An 18,589-nucleotide genomic window follows, 5' to 3' on the forward strand; every position below is an offset into this window, starting at 1 on the left:
AAAAATATGGGAAGTGAATGATTTTATCATTAAGTACACACTCGTTCTTATTAAAACTGTGCTAAAATATTTTGACAGTGTTTGCTACTATTCAGTGTTGCCGCAGTATTAAACCCACAGCTTGAAATTTACAGCATCATCAATCAGTGCAGACCGATACCGCAAGAAATAATGAGCCAGCTAGTGAATGCTTTGAGTGGTGCAATTTCCCAACAAATGACTCATATCAGTTGGATCTTTTTAAAGAACAATCAAAAACAAAGTGTAATCAGTGTAATCCGATTCCTGAACAAACAACTCTTGCAAGTTAATTTTAGTTAATGCAAAACATACAAATGCATTCAATTGAACTGTGATTCGGAATAACAATGTCTCTTGTGAGCTTCATTGAATACACTGTGTGTCTAGTGTAGTCCGATTCCCAAAACAGCTCAAAACATAACTCTAATCAGCTGATCTGAGTCACTGAATTAAAAAAAATAAATAAAATAAAATAATAATAATAATAAATTCATGTAATGTGTAGGGTTACTTAAGACTTGGGACTTAGTTATTTATTTATTTTTATTTTATTTATTTAGGCCCTACTGCATGTATGCATGCATATATATATATATATATATATATATATATATATATATTTTTTTTTTTTTTTTTAATGGTGCCTATAAATGGTACATATATTTCTCCTTAAATATAGCCTATAATGATACTTAATAGGATACAACCAGAATCAGGCTGTCAGGAGATCTCGTTTGCACAATGTTGCAGAAGACTGAATAGATGCAGTAAACGAGCAGTCGCAATTTAGATCAAGAACACCCAATGACAATCACTTAAACAAACTGCAATACAGTGTAGACTAAGAGCGCTTGCAGAACAGATATTCATGACAGCAGAGTTTTAGGAACAAGACCTGACGTGAAAGCGCTTCATAATACAAGCGTACAGTATCATAAATCATCCGGCAGCTCATTCACAACTCTTCAGTTTCACATTGAACACACATCTCTTTCGACAGCGTGTGTTTACTTGCTCTGACCGTTCATTTAGAGGGAGTGTTACGAACATGTATCCCATTTAAATGAACTCCGTGATCTGTTTATGGACGGTAGGACAGTGAGGAACTCTAATACACTGAATCGACCGCAGATGGTCGCCGTTGATTGGTGGAAACTTTAAACCCCCACCTTTTGCCCATCAGCCGGTGCCACTATCGCAGTATAGTTTACGCTCACAGACTGTCACTGCTCAGCAGTTATCTGTGTACCTGCGCTTGCAAACAGAAGCAGTAAGCGTTACCCAAATGGACCCGGTGGATTTTACTTGAGGAACGAAAGAAACAGGGCAGTTTAAACAATTAGAAATGTCTCTGTATTGCATAGCATGGATTTGCGGATTGTTGATTTCCCCGTTTTTGAAGAGGTAACATAGTAAAAGTCCATGCATGACAACATGGATTGCCTTTTTCTTTTGCTCTGGAGTTTACAAGTCCCTTTGGTAAGCAGCACATCAGTGAGCTTATTGGCGAGTGTGTCGTTTGGGAACTTTATAAAGGCAGGTGACACGCAGATAATTATTATATATATATATAATATATATATTATATATATATATATTATATAATATATATATATTTTTTTTTTTTTTTTTTTTTTTTTTTACTCCTTGTCACTTATCAAGTTAATTGTGGGGAGTTGTTTGCGCTTTTACAGGCTCTGCAGTTCTGTTGCTTCCACTCTGTAACATCGGTGTCATTTACCGGCGAAACTGGCGTCCTCTATCAAGGTTTGTGTCTTTACGCAGTGCAACTGTAGCTATTTCTATTCTGAATGATGACAAGTCAGTGATTGATGCCGATACCTGCGCGCGCTCTAGTTGATCCAAAGATCCCTACCTGGACATACCTGTATAAATAAATATGTAAATACGCTGCAGCATGTCACACAGATCCGGTGAATTAAGAGGATTACAACATACATATACTCCCGAATATGAATTTCTTGTGCCGGTAGCCCGGTACTGTAGGGTTGGGCGCGTTAAAGGGATTCCCTCGTCCCTTATCTGCTGCGTGGGAGCTAGTCACTGAGAGTTTATTCTTTTTAATCAATATTTACACTATAGTCAAAAGTTCGGAAACTTTTAACTAAATGCATCTTCCTCTTGATCTTTTGGTTAAATGCTTTATGGTTTGTATATAAATTGTGGCTGCATGGAATATAAGTTAATTTATTTGTATTTTCCACAGCTTGCACAATGAAATGTTTATAAAGGTCATGCAGAAATATGAGACAGTACATAAAGTTTGCAGAGACACATGCGTTTATTGATATAGCAAAATAAAATAAAGTGTTAAACGATTTACAGATTAAGTCAGGAGTATTTTTTTTAATTAGTTAATTTTATTTAATGGATGATTTAGACAAGAGAGTGAAAGTAAGCCAACAAGTGTTGGCAAGTCCCCATGAAATGGTTTGACAGTGGAGTTTTCTTTCCTGTATTGGGAGCTTTCATTAGAGACTGTTTGACTGAAAAAAAAATTCCCTTGTAGTGCTGAGTGATTCACCAATATTTTTGGTCCAATTCTCCTGGAAGAGAAAGACTGTAAAGTTTAAAAGAGGATATCTGGTAAAATTGCCAGCTTTTATTAAGTGGAATAAAAGACACTTGCATTATTGAAATTCTATTTTCCTGTAAAGCTGCTTTGACACAACCAGTATTGTATAAATCGCCAAACAAATAGAGGACTTGACTTGACTTGACTCTTGATTTACCTGCCAATTGTCTTAATTCCCTGTAGACAGAAAACCATGGATGACATTACATTATTACGTTATATTAGTAAGAATGATTCATTAATTGATTCAATAAACGGTGATGGATTGGTATTGAGATTTATATGATTGGTATTTTTACTGTGTTGGTTCCTCTCACAGATTACGATTTTACCATACCAGTGGAAGTGGACTCACTTGGAGGCTATATTTCCCATGATGTGTCAAGGCATGGAAGGAACAGGAGATCCCTGTCAGAAGTTGGTGGTCCAGTGCACTATCATGTCTCTGCATTTGGCAAGGAATTGCACTTAGACCTGCAGCCATCTCATGTGCTGGCAGAGGGGTTTACTCTACAGACACTGGGTGCAGAGGGCATCAGTACAGCCACCCTTCAGCCTTCTATTCATAACTGTCTCTATCAGGGTTCCATCAGAAACCATTCTGAATCCTCTGTGGCTATATCCACCTGCACAGGTCTGGTAAGTGGCTCCCTTTACACTGACTCAAAAAAAGATTCTCTGACTCCAAAACGGGCTAGATCAATGTCTACTACATGTTAAAAATTGCTTTTTAAGGAGGCGTCCTAACTGAAATGGAACCATATAAGTGACTGATTTTAAATGCTCTACTAGACATAAACTTTTGTGCATTATATAAAAGCATTTCACCCAACAAATGTTTTGGAAGTTTGTAATTATTTTAGTAATTAAATTATTTTCAGTATTGTATTAAAATATAAGTATATATACCGTAATCCCTCAAATAAAAACCGGTAGTCAAATAAATGCCGGGCCACTTATAGTGGCCGGGGGCGTGGTCAACACTGACAAATAAAGGCCGGTCTTAAATAAAGGCCGGGGGAAAATTGGTTCAGCAGAGCCAGATAATGAACGTACACGCCCACTGCCGGAGCGTTTCTTGTTCTCGAGTCAAGAACTGGTTGCATCGGTTTTCGGATCACCAGTACACTGAACCGAGAACCGTTTCTGAAGGACGCATCCGATTCGAGAACTGGGGGTGGTGTTGGCGCAGTGGATAAGACACATGCCATTGGTGTGAGAGACCCGGGTTCGAATCCACTGTGAGACACCAATGTGTCCCTGAGCAAGACACTTAACCCCTAGTTGCTCCAGAGGCGTGTGACCTCTGACGTATATAGCAATTGTAAGTCGCTTTGGATAAAAGCGTCAGCTAAATGAATAAATGTAAATGTAAATGTAACTGATGAGCTGATGATACTGCGCATGCGTGATTAAGTGTGAAGCAGACTGACACAGAGCGCGTCTGAACCGAACTGATTCTTTTGGTGATTGATTCTGAACTGATTCTGTGCTAATGTTATGATCTCTGTCCACTGGAACGCTATCGCTTTTAATTTAAAACAGGTTATTTAATGGGGAAGTTGTGGCCTAGGGGTTAGAGAGTTTGACTCCTAACCCTAGGGTTGTGGGTTCGAGTCTTGGGCTGGCAATACCACAACTTAGGTGCCCTTGTGCAAGACACTGAACTCCAAACTCCTCCCTGGGCACCGCAGCATAAACTCTACCTTTTGTCTGCTACATCCTGCTACATTCTGGGATTGCCCTGAGATGTTGCTTTTGAATTTAACCAAAACATATTTTAAGGGGCAGCATAATTAAGTTGTTAACATTTTGGAACAGGCTTTGCATCTCTTGCACACTTAGATGCCGCACTGCCCTCTATTAGTGTGGATCAGCATGATCATCTATGAGATTTATGTAAATTACATGGATAATATTGTATATATTATAATATTGTAATAATAAATAAAAAAAAAAATACAAATAGATAGATAAGGAACGAAAATATACAAATTCACAATGTATGGCAGGTATATTACAATGAGCATTATGTATGTACAGGTATATTATGTACAAAAAATTTAAGTGTACGCTAAGTATGTGTGTTAGATAAATAAGTGTATGTATATATAAATATAAATAGTGTAGTGTGTTCCACAGTTTTTATAAATTGTTCATTAGATGGATTGCCTGAGGGAAGAATCTTTTCCTTTATCTGGTCGTTCTGGTGCTCAGTGCTTTGTAGCGTCGACCAGATGGCAACAGTTCAAAGAGGGAGTGTGTTGGATGTGAGGGGTCCAGAGTGATTTTGCCAGCGCTTTAGCTCACTCTGGATAAGTACAGTTCTTGAATAGACGGAAGGGTTGAACCGATGATTCGCTCAGCAGTCCGGACTACCCTCTGTAGTCTTCTGAGGTCAGATTTAGAAGCTGAACTGAACCAGACAGTTACTGAAGTGCAGAGGATGGATTCGATGATGGTGGAGTAGAACTGTTTCAGCAGCTCCTGTGGGAGGTCCTCAGCTGGCGAAAGAAGTACAACCTCTGCTGGGCCTTTTTCAAAATGGAGTCAATGTGAATGTCCCACTTCAGGTCCTGAGAGATAGTGGTGCCCAGGAACCTGAATGACTCCACTGCAGTCACAGTGCTGTTCATGATGGTGAGTGGGGGGAGTGCAGGGGGGTTTCTCCTGAAGTCCACGATCATCTCCACTGTTTTGAGTGTGTTAAGCTCTAGGTTGTTGAGAGTGCACCAGACAGCCAGCTCTTTAATCTCCTGTCTGTAAGCAGACTCGTCACCGTCCTGAATAAGGCCGATGAGTGTGGTGTCATCTGCAAAATTCAGGAGCTTGACAGAGGGGTCCTTAGATGTGCAATCGTTGGTGTACAGGGAGAAGAGCAGTGGGGAGAGAACACAGCCCTGGGGAGCTCCGGTGCTGATTGTACGGGTGCTGGGTGTGTATTTTCCCAGCCTCACTAGCTGCTGCCTGTCTGTCAGGAAGCTGTTGATCCACTGACAGATGGAGATGGGCATGGAGAGCTGAGTTAGTTTGGGCAGGAGGAGGTTTGGGATGATCATGTTAAAGGCCGAGCTGAAGTCCACAAACAGGATCCTCACATAAGTCCCCGGTCTGTCTAGTTGTGGCAGAACATAATGCAGTCCAATGTTTACTGCATCGTCCACAGACCTGTTTGCTCTGTAGGCAAACTGAAGAGGATCCAGCAAGGGTCCAGTGATGTCCTTCAGGTTGGCCAGCACCAGTTTTTCAAATGACTTCATGACCACAGACGTTAGAGCCACAGGCCTGTAGTCATTTAGTCCTGTAATTTTGGATTTCTTTGGGATGGGGATGATGGTGGAGCGTTTGAAGCATGAAGGGACTTCACACAGCTCCAGTGATCTGTTGAAGATCTTTGTGAAGATGGGGGCCAGCTGGTCAGCACAGGATTTCAGACAGGCTGGTGTAACACAATAGCCGCGTTTCCACTGGCGAGCTTAAACCGGGCGTGCTAGTGCGTGCCAGGGCCAGTCGCGTTTCCACTGTCACTTCTGGGGCTTGATCGTGCCTCATCGGGGCATCCTCTGGGCCAACGGCCAGGGTTTTTTGGCCCGACGAAAACCTTGGGCCAAAGCGGGCCAGCTGGGGCTAGAAGAGGGGTTATGAACAAAGGCAGAGTTTCTCCGTGTCTGGAGAGCGTCAGCGCGGATCATTTCAGAAAGATAACAGCGATATAACTTTAGCATTAAAGACTTTTTAAAATCAGTTGAGTTCAAAAATCACTCTTACTCAGCAACGAGTGTTTGAAGTAACTTGATCCGATGTAGATTATAATCACTAAACAAGGCAGAGATCTCTATAAGCGAGGCAAAAGATTATGCACGCTAAACATTAACGTTACCATAGTAAACATGGTAAATGAAACCAGGAGAGATCAGACGTCAGCTTCTTATTCTCTATCACAATTGTGTATTTATTGAACATATTTTATCTGTCATAAGTCTCGTCTCGAGAGATTAGCTCCATGTAGCATATCATCAAAATATAATAATGATTTTTGTTCGGGAGCTTTTAAAAAAATAGAGAGCGTCTGCACTGCGGATCATTTCAGAAAGATAACAGCTTTAACACCAGCATTAAACACTTTATAAAATAAGTTGAGCTCAAAACTCACTTTCAGTCAGCAGCGAGTGTTTGGACTAACTTGATCCGATGTGGATTATATTAACGTAAACAAGGCAGAAATATTTTAAGCGATGTAAAAGACTATGCACACTAAACATGTTTCCATACTAAACATGGTAAATATGACCGCTTAAAGAAATCAGACATCTGTTTCTCACGATTTATTTAGTAACTTATATCACAAGTCTCGTCTCGAGAGTTTAGCTCCACGTTGCCTATCATAACAAAAATATAATAATGTTTTTGTTCGGGAGCTTTTATAAAAATAGAGATATTATCATTCATTCTAAATGTGACTACAAATAATCAGAAACAGACTCGACTGAATAAGCAGGCTATTTTCATAAGCGTTAAAAATAAATAAATAAAATAGAAATAAGTGTATTTATGTGTGATTAATTTTGAGTCCTGATAAATTAAATCATTATGATCAATGTATCACGTATACTATAGATAAAACATCGATGCTTTTGAGTTTGAATATTTAACAAAGCATGCAAACAAACAGCCGCTTTTATCATGTTCCTGTGTGATCGCGCATGTTCCAGTGATTTATTTCTTATTCGTTTTCTGATAACTTCTCTTTGTTGGTGAAATGATGAGTTTGCATGATGTTGTTCATGAGAGGCGTGTAAAGGGCATGTTTTAGTGACGGGCAGCGGAGCTTCAGGCCCTGACTGTGGAAACCCTGCGCTATTCTGGCCTCGGTGCTACTGGCCCGAAACTATTAGCCCCGCCCGGCCCGCTTTAAGCCCTGGCTCGCACTGGCCCGACAGTGGAAATGCAGCTAATCTGGGCCTGGTGCTTTTTTCCTTTTCTGCTTCCGGAAGACCTGGCGCACCGAATCCTCGCTGATCTGAATTGCAGGTGTGGGGGAGAGGGGGGATGCAGGAGGTGTGAATGGTGAGAGCGCTTGATTGAAGATATGTGTCCCGGGGCGGGTTGCAGGAGTTGTTAATGGTGTGAACGGTTGTTTGGAGAGGTGTACAGGATGGGTTGCAGGAGTTGTGAATGGTTGTGTGGGGAGGCGTTCAGGGCAGGTGATGGGTGTTCTTTCAAACCTGCAGTAAAACTCTTTCAGATCATCTGCCAGTCGTTGATTCTCCACCGTGCTGTGGGGGTGGTGTCTTGTAATTGGTGATCTTCTTTAGACTTTTCCACACTGACGCGGAGTCGTTCGAAGTAAACTGAGTCCTTATTTTTCCAGAATAATTCCTCTTTGCCACTTTGATCTCCTTTTCCAGTGTGTATTTAGCCTGTTTATACAAGACATTGTCCCCCTTCATGTAAGCATCTTCTTTGGCCTGACGGAGCTGTCTGAGTTTTGCAGTGAACCACGGTTTGTCATTGTTGTAATTTAGTTGAGTCCTGGTAGGAATGCATATATCCTCACAGAAACTGATATGATATGATGTTACGGTCTCTGTGAGTTCATCCAGATCGGTGGCAGCAGCTTCAAAAATACTCCAGTCAGTGAGGTCAAAACAAGATTGCAAATCCTGCTCTGCTTCATTGGTCTATCTTTTAACAGTCCTTAATACAGGTTTAGCTGATTTTAGTTTCTGCCTGTAGGCCGGTATAAGATGAACCAGAAGGTGATCAGAACGTCCCAAAGCTGCTCGTGGAACAGAGTGATGGTGTAACAGAGATCCAATATATTACTGTCTCTTGTGGGACATGTAACATGGTGTCTGTATTTTGGCAGTTCACGGGCGAGATTGGCTTTATTAAAGTCCCCAAGAATGATTAAAATGGAGTCCGGGTGTTGTTGTTCTGTCTCTGTGATCCGATCAGTGAGTTTTTGTAAAGCTGAGCTCACGTGCGCTTGTGGAGGAATGTAAACGCACCAGAATGAACGAGTGAAACTCCCGCGGTGAATAGAACGGAATACACCACCGTTCATTGATGTAAAAGCATGTCCCACCGCCGCGCGATTTCCCTGTTGATTCTGCTTCGCGGTCCGCTCTGAACAGCTGAAAGTCCGGCAGATGGAGCGCGCTGTCCGGTATGGCGTCATTCAGCCAAGTTTCCATGAAACACAGAGAAGCAGAGTGTGAGAAATCCTTGTTTGTCCGAGAGAGCAGAAGCAGTTCGTCCGTTTTGTTGGGTAGAGAGCGGAGATTTGCCAGATGGATGCTAGGCAACGGTCTCACAAGTCCGCCAGCTCTTTTACCCCGTCTGCACGTCCTCTTGAAGCGTGTGATCAGCGCAGCCGCTCCGCTGACAAGAATGTCCAGCAAAACATCAGAATAGTCAAAAATCAGTGATATATCGGGAGATGTGTGTTGCCGAATGTCCAGCAATTCGTCTCTGTTTAAACTGATTGCAGGAATATAACTAAAGACAGGACAAACTAACAAAAACAACTTCAGAGCACGTCACGGAGGCAGCCATCCTGTATCGGCGCTGTTTCATTCCGGCTCAAGGAAGTAACAAAATAAAGGGATCAGAATCCAGAATTAAATTAAACAAAATATTTATTTTACATCTAGGGGTTATATGATAAAGAAAAAAGATGTTCGCCAAAAAATAAACAAACAATAAAGAAAAAAACAATATGAAGGTCCAGCTCCTGAGCACAACTGCAGGATAGGGGTCAGAGCTCCTTCCCACAAAGGACAGCCATCTTAAATACTGCTTTCCAAATTCAACACAGGTGTGGATCCTTATGTAGCAACCTATAAGAAAAAGAGAAAACAACAGAACAAACCCAAAACAAAACTGAGCCGTAACACCTCCCCCCTTAAAAAGAGAGAGATTCTCATTAGAAACTCTACCTTATACAAGTTCCAACCTCAAAACATACGTACAAAAGAACAACCTACCCGAAGTTAGTATCAATCATTAACCATTACAACTTCCCCAAACTCTACCCATCTCTTAGTTTCAAAACCAGCAATCTCCCGTGCCTGGAAAAAGCGAAATTAAGGAATTAAAAAACAATAAACGGGAAGAGAAGAGAAGTAGCAATAGTCAAGAAACTTATTCTCCACCACATGGGGCACGGGACAAAGCGTCAGCTAAGATGTTGCCTACGCCTTTCACATGACGAATCTCCAAAGCATAAGGCTGTAAGAAAAGAGACCACCTAATAAGACGCTGATTCGGATTCTGCAGAGAGTGAAGAAACGTAAGGGGGTTATGGTTTGTGTACACTACAGTTGGCATAGTCCCACAAGACAAATACACCTCAAAATGTTGCAGGGACCAAATCAATGCTAACGCTTCTTTCTCGGTGGTAGAATAATTGGTCTGATACGAATTGAATTTTCGTGAAAAATAGCTAACAGGGCGATTTATACCACTCTCATCAGCCTGCAGCAGAACAGCTCCCGCTCCAACCTGACTAGCATCCACCTGACGTTTGGATGGTTTATCAAGTCGAGGAGCCGTCAGGACAGGGGACGATGTGAGCAATCGTTTAACATTCTCAAAGTCACTTTTACATTTTAGAGTCCACTAAAATTTTGCCTTTGCTTGCAACAAATCTGTAAGCGGGGCAACAACAGAAGAAAAGTTCGGACAAAAACTTCTGTAATACCCAGCCATTCCTAAAAATCTCATCAATTCACGTTTAGTCTGAGGGCTAGGAAATTTGTCAATCGCTATGACTTTAGCATGTACAGGACACACTTTGCCCATTCCGACAACCTTGCCCAGATAAGTCATAGTCGCCCTGGCAAACTCACACTTTGCCAGGTTGACTGTGAGTTTGGCATCAGACAAACGCTAAAACAGCGCACGAATTCGGATAAGGTGTTGATCCCATTTGTCACTAAAGACAACAGTGTCATCCAGGTATACAGCACAACCCTCTAAACCAGCGGTCACTCTGTTCATTAAATGCTGAAATGTAGCTGGGGCATTTCTAAGACCAAAGCTCATTAAGGTGTAAGAATATAATCCAAATGGTGTAATAAAAGAGGAAATTTTCTGTGCTCGGGCGATCAAAGGCACTTGCCAGTACCCTTTGAGCAAATCAAATTTACTGACATAGTTAGCTGATCCAACTTGGTCAACGCCGTCTTCCATCCTAGGCAAAGGATATGAGTCAGGTCTAATTAGGATATTTACTCGTCTATAATCTGTGCAAAAACGCTGAGTGCCGTCTGATTTTCCTACTAACAAACAAGGCAAAGCCCAATCTGAAAAGGAAGGATTTGCTATGTTGTTTTCAAGCATGTAATTGACTTCAGCCTCCAATTTCTGACGTTTGTCAAATGATACACGATAAAATCGTTGTCGGACAGGTTTAACATCACCTACATCAATATCGTGTTTAATCAAGTGTTTACGAGAAGGAGTATCTGAAAAAAGAACAGAAAATACAGTCAGCATAGAATTTCACTCAAAGCGTTGTTTGCAAGACAAATGTTTTACCCATCCTTCTAAGTTAGCCAAGGTCTCAGAGTTTTTTAGGCGAGGTTGTAAAATGACATCATCAGGTGATTTCACATCCTGTTGCACGTCACCTACTTGACTCAAACTAGCTAGGGCAATTGGGGAAGGAATGACTTCAGGAGCAGCATTACGAGAATAGAAGGGTTTTAACAAATTCACATGGCACAACTGGGTATGTTTCCTGCGCTTAGGGGTAGAAAGAATATAATTTTGATCAGACACTTTTCGAAGCACAGTGTAAGGTCCTAAAAACTTCACAGCAAAAGGAGAATCTGGTAGAGAAAATAAGGCTAACATCTGATCTCCTGGACTAAATATGCGAATCTCAGACTTGCGATCAAATCAGCCTTTCATCTTTTCCTGAGTTTTTCCCAACTTTTTTTTTGCCAATTCCCCAGCCAAAACTAAACGTCGACGAAAACCCAGTATATACTGAATCAGGCTCCTCCGGTAAAGCAGCAATACTCAGTACCGCCAGGGGTCCCCGTACACAATGTCCAACTGATTAGACTAACTGATTGGGACTAAATCCCAAACTCTCCTGAATAACCTCACGTATGGCCAACAACAACCAAGGTAGACCTTCCTCCCAATCACCTTTTAACTCATTGCAATATGCCCTCAACAAAGATTTTAACGTCTGGTGAAAACGTTCTAGGGCACCCTGACTTTCGCATGGTACGCACTGGATTTGTTGTGTCTAATGCCAAGCTGCCGCAGAACCGCTTGAAACATGTTAGATGTAAAGTTTGTCCCCTGATCACTCTGAACAACCTTTGGAATTCCAAAAATAGAAATGAACTGGGACAAGGCTTTTACAACTGATCGTGTGGTGATTGAACGCAAAGGAAATGCAGCAGGATATCGAGTGCTCTGACACATCACTGTCAATAAGTAAATGCTACCAGACTTTGAAGGTGGTAAAGGCCCAACACAAGCCACCAGAAGATGCTGAAAGGGCTGTTCCATAACAGGTATGGGATACAAAGGCACAGATTTTATGGTTTGGTTTGGTTTTCCAGTCAGCTGACAGATCGAACAAGTCTTAATATACTGCCTTACATCACTCTTAATACGAGGCCAGTAAAAATACTGCAGCAAATGTTGGTAGGTCTTATTTACGCCCAAATGACCAGACACCCTGCCATGAGCAAAATCCAACACTGCATTTCGCAAAGAAACAGGCACAACTACCTTTATGATTGGTTCAGTCAAACTTCCCTCTGTGTTAGAAGTCCACTTCCGCAATAGTACCCCATTTTCAACCACAGGTGGAGGTGGAACATCACGCCATACACGGTCACCCGCCAGATTATTCCCCAAAATCACTGAAACTCCTTCCATTGGTAATGAAGGACGGACTCCCATCACCACTGCTCCATTTACTAAATCAGATTGGAGAAACATGTTATGTAGGTGTACAGACAATGTTTGCAATCCAATGCCGCAAATCAGCACACTGTTTCCTGTATTGGACTCCTGAGTAAAAGGAAGGACAGTTTGCAAAATGAATGATTCCGATGCTCTGAGAATCTTAATAGGAACCTTCTCAGTACTTCCGGCAATGACACATAGCCTTCTGTAATGAAGGGAGCATACCCAACATCTTCAACATTGCAAGGTACCACTGGTTTCTCCAGATTCTGTAAAATATCAAAACAGTCAGGATTATCTGTATGAACAGATGAAATAGCAAGAGCAGGCTTGGGTTCAGATTTAACACGCATCAGTTTTCCTTTAAGTGCTAAACAATCCTTTTTCCAGTGTCCCTTTAAATGACAATAAGCACACCGGTCATTTTTATCAGCGTAACTTTTAAAATTCCTCTCACTCTTATCAGACAAGGCATGACGGCAGTTACACTCTCTGTTGGACTAACACTGAACTTGAACCTACTTTTCTTGACATTTATGAGTGAGTACATACTCAGTAAGAATGGCAGCCTCTTCCGTAGATGTAACATTTCGATCAGTCAAAAAGATGGAAACATGCTCAGACAAAGTGCTTTTAAACTGTTCTAACAGGAACAACTCATGAAGATCTTCATGACTGGTTACATCTGAAGCAGCACACCAGCGATCTAACTGGATTTTTAAGTCTCTCACAAATTCACAATACGTCTGTTCTGCAGGTTTTCGCATGTTTCTAAATTTCTGCCGATAGGCCTCTGGTACCAGCTCATAAGCTTTCAGTACAGCCTCTTTAACCTTATGATAATTTTGACTATCACGAGCATTTAAAGAATAATAAGCTTTTTGTGCCTTACCGGTTAACACACACTGCAACATTAAAGACTGTTCAGAATCTGGCCATTTCATAACATCTGCAAACGTTCAAACAAACTGAAGAATGTGTCTACATCAGTTTCACAAAATTTGGGTATCAGCTTAATATTATTGGCTACATCCTACCCTTTTCTGACCGAACTGGTTAGACCACTTGTACTGTCCCCCATTTTACCCTCACCAATTAACTGAAACCGCAAAGCCTCAACCTCTAATTTGCGAATTTCAATTTCACCGATTCAATTTCGCCTTTTCTAACTCTAAAAGCATTAGTTATTTTCGTTGCTCAGAGAATGTGGAAGCAATAACTGAAGATTGTGCAGCACTATCATCATCAAAACCAACAGGCTTATTAGGATCAAAGACCTCTAACTTAACTAGAGCGGCTTTAACAATTAGTGCAACCGACTCCTTTAACTTTTTTTCTTTGGTGGTTAAACAGATCTCATACCTAGCGGCCACCTCCAACAACTGTTCTTTCGTTAGTTGATCAAACAATCCCTATCTAGGAGACTCAAAAAATCCATCTAGAACAGTAGCCATAATCTATTTTTCTATTCAGCAGAACTCGTAATCGAGTGCTTTAATTTACAAGCACCAACAAGTGATTATTCCCCCTACTCTCTCTCCTCCCCCCTAAAATAACTCAACCCTAGTCTTCATGCCTCCACCAAGAGTCGAGTATTTTTAAGCACTCAAATACCGTCAGATGTATAAACTCACAGACATACCAGTGAGACATACAATAGCGGCAGCGCTCTCAACTCAGCATCAGCACAAAAACAACAAACTAAAATAAAAAAATGCGTTGCTAAACCTAACGGGGAACATCACCATTAGTGTAACAAAATACAGAGTTCGCTGACAAATTACCTTTCAGCAATATTAGCTTACCGAGTAAAGTACACATACACAACAAAATCCTGCCAGAGCTAACGTTACATTGTATAGCCTAGAGAAAAAAGAAACGTTCTTACAAGGGAAACTCTTAAGAGAAATCAATACACTAACCATACGGTCTATTTCGGTTACCACTTATTTTCTCTTCAGTTGAAAACAACAATGAAGAAAATCCACCTTTTTAAAGACACCGAAAAACCTCTCGTGCACATTTCGCAGAAACAAACAAAACACCCACTGTTTGTTAGCGCTAGCACGTCAAGAAACATGGAGGTGAATCGAATACCCATCGAATACGCTCCGCATATAGACCACACAGGCGCTAGATTTTACAAGTAAAAGATTTTACAAGTAAAACGTTTTTTCCTTGTTCTTATCAATAGAAGCTGGACCTTCCAAATTCTATCAAACATTTGAGGACGAGTCCCCAATTGTTACATTCCGGCTCAAGGAAGTAACAAAATAAAGGGATCAGAGTCCAGAATTAAATTAAACAAAATATTTATTTTACATCTAGGGGTTATATGATAAAGATGTTTGACAAAAAATAAACAAACAATAAAGAAAAAAACAATATGAAGGTCCAGCTCCTGAGCACAACTGCAGGATAGGGGTCAGAGCTCCTTCCCACAAAGGACAGCCATCTTAAATACTGCTTTCCAAATTCAACACAGATGTGGCTCCTTATCTAGCAACCTATAGGAAAAAGAGAAAACAACAGAACAAACCCAAAACAAAACTGAGCCGTAACAGCGCCAACGACTAACATGGATAATTTGAAGTAGCTGCCAATGTTGCTAGTATGCAAACATGTTGGAGTTATGGTTAGTAAAGTATACATTGTGCATGTGGGAGCTTAAGCCTCAGAGCATATAGTATAGTATACAGTGTGCAAGTAAAACAGGTTTATGGGGGCACTTAAGTAAACAAAGTGCAGACAGTGGAGCACTGAGCTATGCTTGACATATCTTGGTCTATATGTTTTTCTTCAGAGAGGATCACGTCTCATCTTGGATGGTGGGTGACTGTAAAATCATACCGAGTTCAGCTGATGGTCTCTCGCTCCCTGCTCTTTTGTTCAGTGTTTGCCCTGCTTTCCTGTCTCTCTTGTTCACTATACTTAAAGACAGAGTGAGGTTTCAGGCACTTGGCTGTCAGTGCTAATCTTTACATTGTCCTTTTCATTAGTGGTAGCCTCTCCACAATAAAACAGCAGTGATCCATTCTTTTAAAACTGTGTGACAACCCAATGTGATTTAGGAGCAATTGCATCTGAATAGACTGCAGGGACTCTTTGATCTACCTCCCTTCTTTTGATGCTCAAATCTTTTTTTGAATGATGGGCCAAGCTCTAGGTGATTTTCTCTACGGTCTTAAAGGTGCCCCAATGTCAGATATACAGGATGTCAAACAAGCCTGTGTGTCCTTTAGATTTTGTGCTTAAATATACAAAAGCAAAAGGAAATGTCCAAGAAAAAAGGGGTCTCTCACTCTTGTCACTCTCCTTCTTTCACTCTCCCTTTCTTTGTGGGAGTGAAAAAGAATGAGTCACCAAGGATTTTAACCCTTCCCTGTCATCTCCACTTGATGAGGAGCTTTGGATTAAGTACAAATGAGAATTCCCATTCATCCCACTGCTGATCCGCAACAACTCCTTGTGCTGTGAAAGGCCGTGGAGGCAGTTGCTTAGAGAGAAAGAGTTTTTGTGCTGTGAGAATGCAAGTCCAAAAGTAAAATCAATGTGAATGAGAACCCCCACAGCTGGTACATTCAAATATAATGCAATCCATTAGGTTAATGAGTTGGTGAAAGTCTGATTTGCTTGTACTGGTTCTCTTGCACTCTGTTAAACAGTGCATAACATAGCAGATGGACAGGGATTCAGTTGTTAAATGAAGAACAGGCGGTCCCGGACTTTAAATCGGGAACAAAGGGATTTGCTCGCTAAATCCTGCTTCATTTAAAGTTTTTAATTACTGAGCGCCTTTCAACTGCTGTTATCACTTGCCTCGAATGGACTGTCTGGCCCCAGATTTAGCAGCATGATCAAACGTCTGCCATCCAACCATTAAACAAAAAATATTATCATACTAATGAAATGCTGGTTGATTTGTGGATTAGTTTCTTCATGTATGTTGTTTCTGGGTTTGGTTCAAAATCTTCTAGATGGGCTGCATCCAGGATGTCATATGAATGCCAGTCCCAAAGCTGCTTCAGTTTGTAAAAGCAGATTAAAAGGTGAAGCTTCTGAAGAGGTACTCTGTTACTTCATGTTCAGTGTTCAAAACTTCCAACGAAGGGGTCGCATGGTTGTGCAATTTCACAGTTGCTTTTCCAGCCTAGGCATAGACAAATCCACATCCTCGGGCCTTCTCTGGGTCATGGTTCAATTAGGCTGGTGACAGGTTCAAGCCCATCCCCCTTTGAAATGGCAGATCCTGCTTTCTAGACGTGTTTTGACTGGCTGAGCCATTAGAATTGGCTTTAGCACTATAATGAAAGGCTTTATACTGTTCAACATGGATCATTGATGTATGATCTATTCTGGCAGTGCTGCTATATTTAGCTGTTATGATATGTTTGACACATGGGCGCTCATTCAGTAATTTTAACACATTCACCGCCCTGTCAGCTGACAGAAGACTTGATGTTCCTTATTAGTTTATGTTAACTGATGCCATTGTTTTCTAAAAAATAGCATTTTTGCACTCTCTACTGGGTAGGATAACAATAGGTTGACTAAATAGCCTTAGCTTTGATATGTTGACATTGTGAATCAATTAATTATCTCAAAAACATACATGGCTGGAAAAATTCCCACTCCCTTTTTCTTGATGCTATTTGCTGATATTTTTCTGGCTGTTTGGTATTTCAAATTGAGGGAATCCTCAGCTTTGTTGATTATTTGTCTTTGTTACTATTCTGTGTATTGTACTGACAATATATAAAAATTGTACTGACCCCAAACTTTTGAACGGTAGTAAATTTTCTGCTACATGTTTTCACTAGCTCTCATATACAGATAAACCCAGCATTTCATGATTAGGACAGAAATGTGAATGTAGGCAGAGTACACCTGAGTTTTTCAGAATCCACCAGCTAGACGACTGAGTATAGTTAATTATCCTCATCATTTGAATGGTTTGCAAGCAGGACTTTGTAAGGCAGTGAAGAGCAAATCTAGCAAATAGATTTGCCCTTCACGAAATTTCAGTTCTTTCCAAACATGCCCAACTGTGCTGAACTCAGACATGACCTTTCCCAAGACCCCCATTGTCTCTTTCATAATTGTACTGATTGAGCATATTATGTGACATTTAATGCTTAAATTAATCTTTTGTGTAAACTGTGCTAACAAGTAAAAAAATATGTAGTTTGCACTAATGTTACATGGTGTTAGTCACTTTTGCTAAAAAGGCTTGCCACAGACTCTCTCTCGTGTGTCTTTTTGGATGGCAAAGTGTTCTTTTATCTTTTATGGACAGCCCGGCCCATCGTCCATCCATTTGGCTGCTAGACTGCCTGTGAATGTGTAGTGAGTATATGTGTGTGAATTGCTGCTGAAGCACTTCAGCTGTGTTTATTCAGTGCCAGACCTGCTGGTTCAAGCTGATGTGCTAACGTGTGGGATTGTACTTAGGGACAGTTGTGATGCTAATTCACTCTGACTGCAAAGGAGGAAGGCTGTTAGTGCGCTCAAAGCTTGTGTGGATACACTGCATGGAGAGTAGAGCACCAGGCCATTCAAACATCAATGGAAGAGAGAGGCTGGGAATTACCATATACAGACTCGAGAGCACATCTGTAGTGCTTGTCTTACTCAGGAAATTGTGAGAAAATGTTTTGGGGTTTCCATCAGCCTTGTTTGTTTTTAAGATTTGTACTTAGAGGTTCTGTTGAAATGGTCACCATTGGGGGCCTTCCAGTTTGAAACCCCCTTCCTGGTATCATAAATTAAGTATAGATGCATGGGAGCATTGGGTAGTGCCATTATAATTATATATGACAGTACTATGATCCTTTTGATCATGATTTTGCATAAATACCTAAGATTCTTGTGTCATTTTTTTAAATGTGTATAATCATAGAAATGCATACTTTGTATAGTTTGTACATCCAACAGTACAGATAATGTTGTAATTGAATTTCTCATTGCTTTTAAACATTAACGGGAATCATTTAATATTTAAAAATGTTGTCAGCAAAAAAGGAAAAAAATATA

The 18,589-nt window shown here is 40.8% G+C and overlaps 1 protein-coding gene across 2 annotated transcripts in view; it reads left to right on the forward strand.

Moving 5' to 3' along the window:
- The first annotated feature begins 1,251 nt into the window (after nt 1-1,251).
- LOC132107730 (A disintegrin and metalloproteinase with thrombospondin motifs 18-like) overlaps nt 1,252-18,589 on the forward strand; it is a 70,409-nt gene continuing 53,071 nt past the window's right edge. The window contains exons 1-3 of one of the 2 annotated variants that reach the window (XM_059513912.1): nt 1,252-1,557; nt 1,716-1,788; nt 2,937-3,256. In XM_059513912.1, coding sequence (XP_059369895.1) covers nt 1,444-1,557; nt 1,716-1,788; nt 2,937-3,256 — 507 coding nt within the window. In that variant the 5' untranslated portion in view covers nt 1,252-1,443. The remainder of the gene's footprint in view (nt 1,558-1,715; nt 1,789-2,936; nt 3,257-18,589) is intronic. The other variant, XM_059513903.1, reaches the window with a different exon arrangement.

This window comes from Carassius carassius, chromosome 2 (genome assembly GCF_963082965.1).
Source record: "Carassius carassius chromosome 2, fCarCar2.1, whole genome shotgun sequence".
NCBI lineage: Eukaryota > Metazoa > Chordata > Actinopteri > Cypriniformes > Cyprinidae > Carassius > Carassius carassius.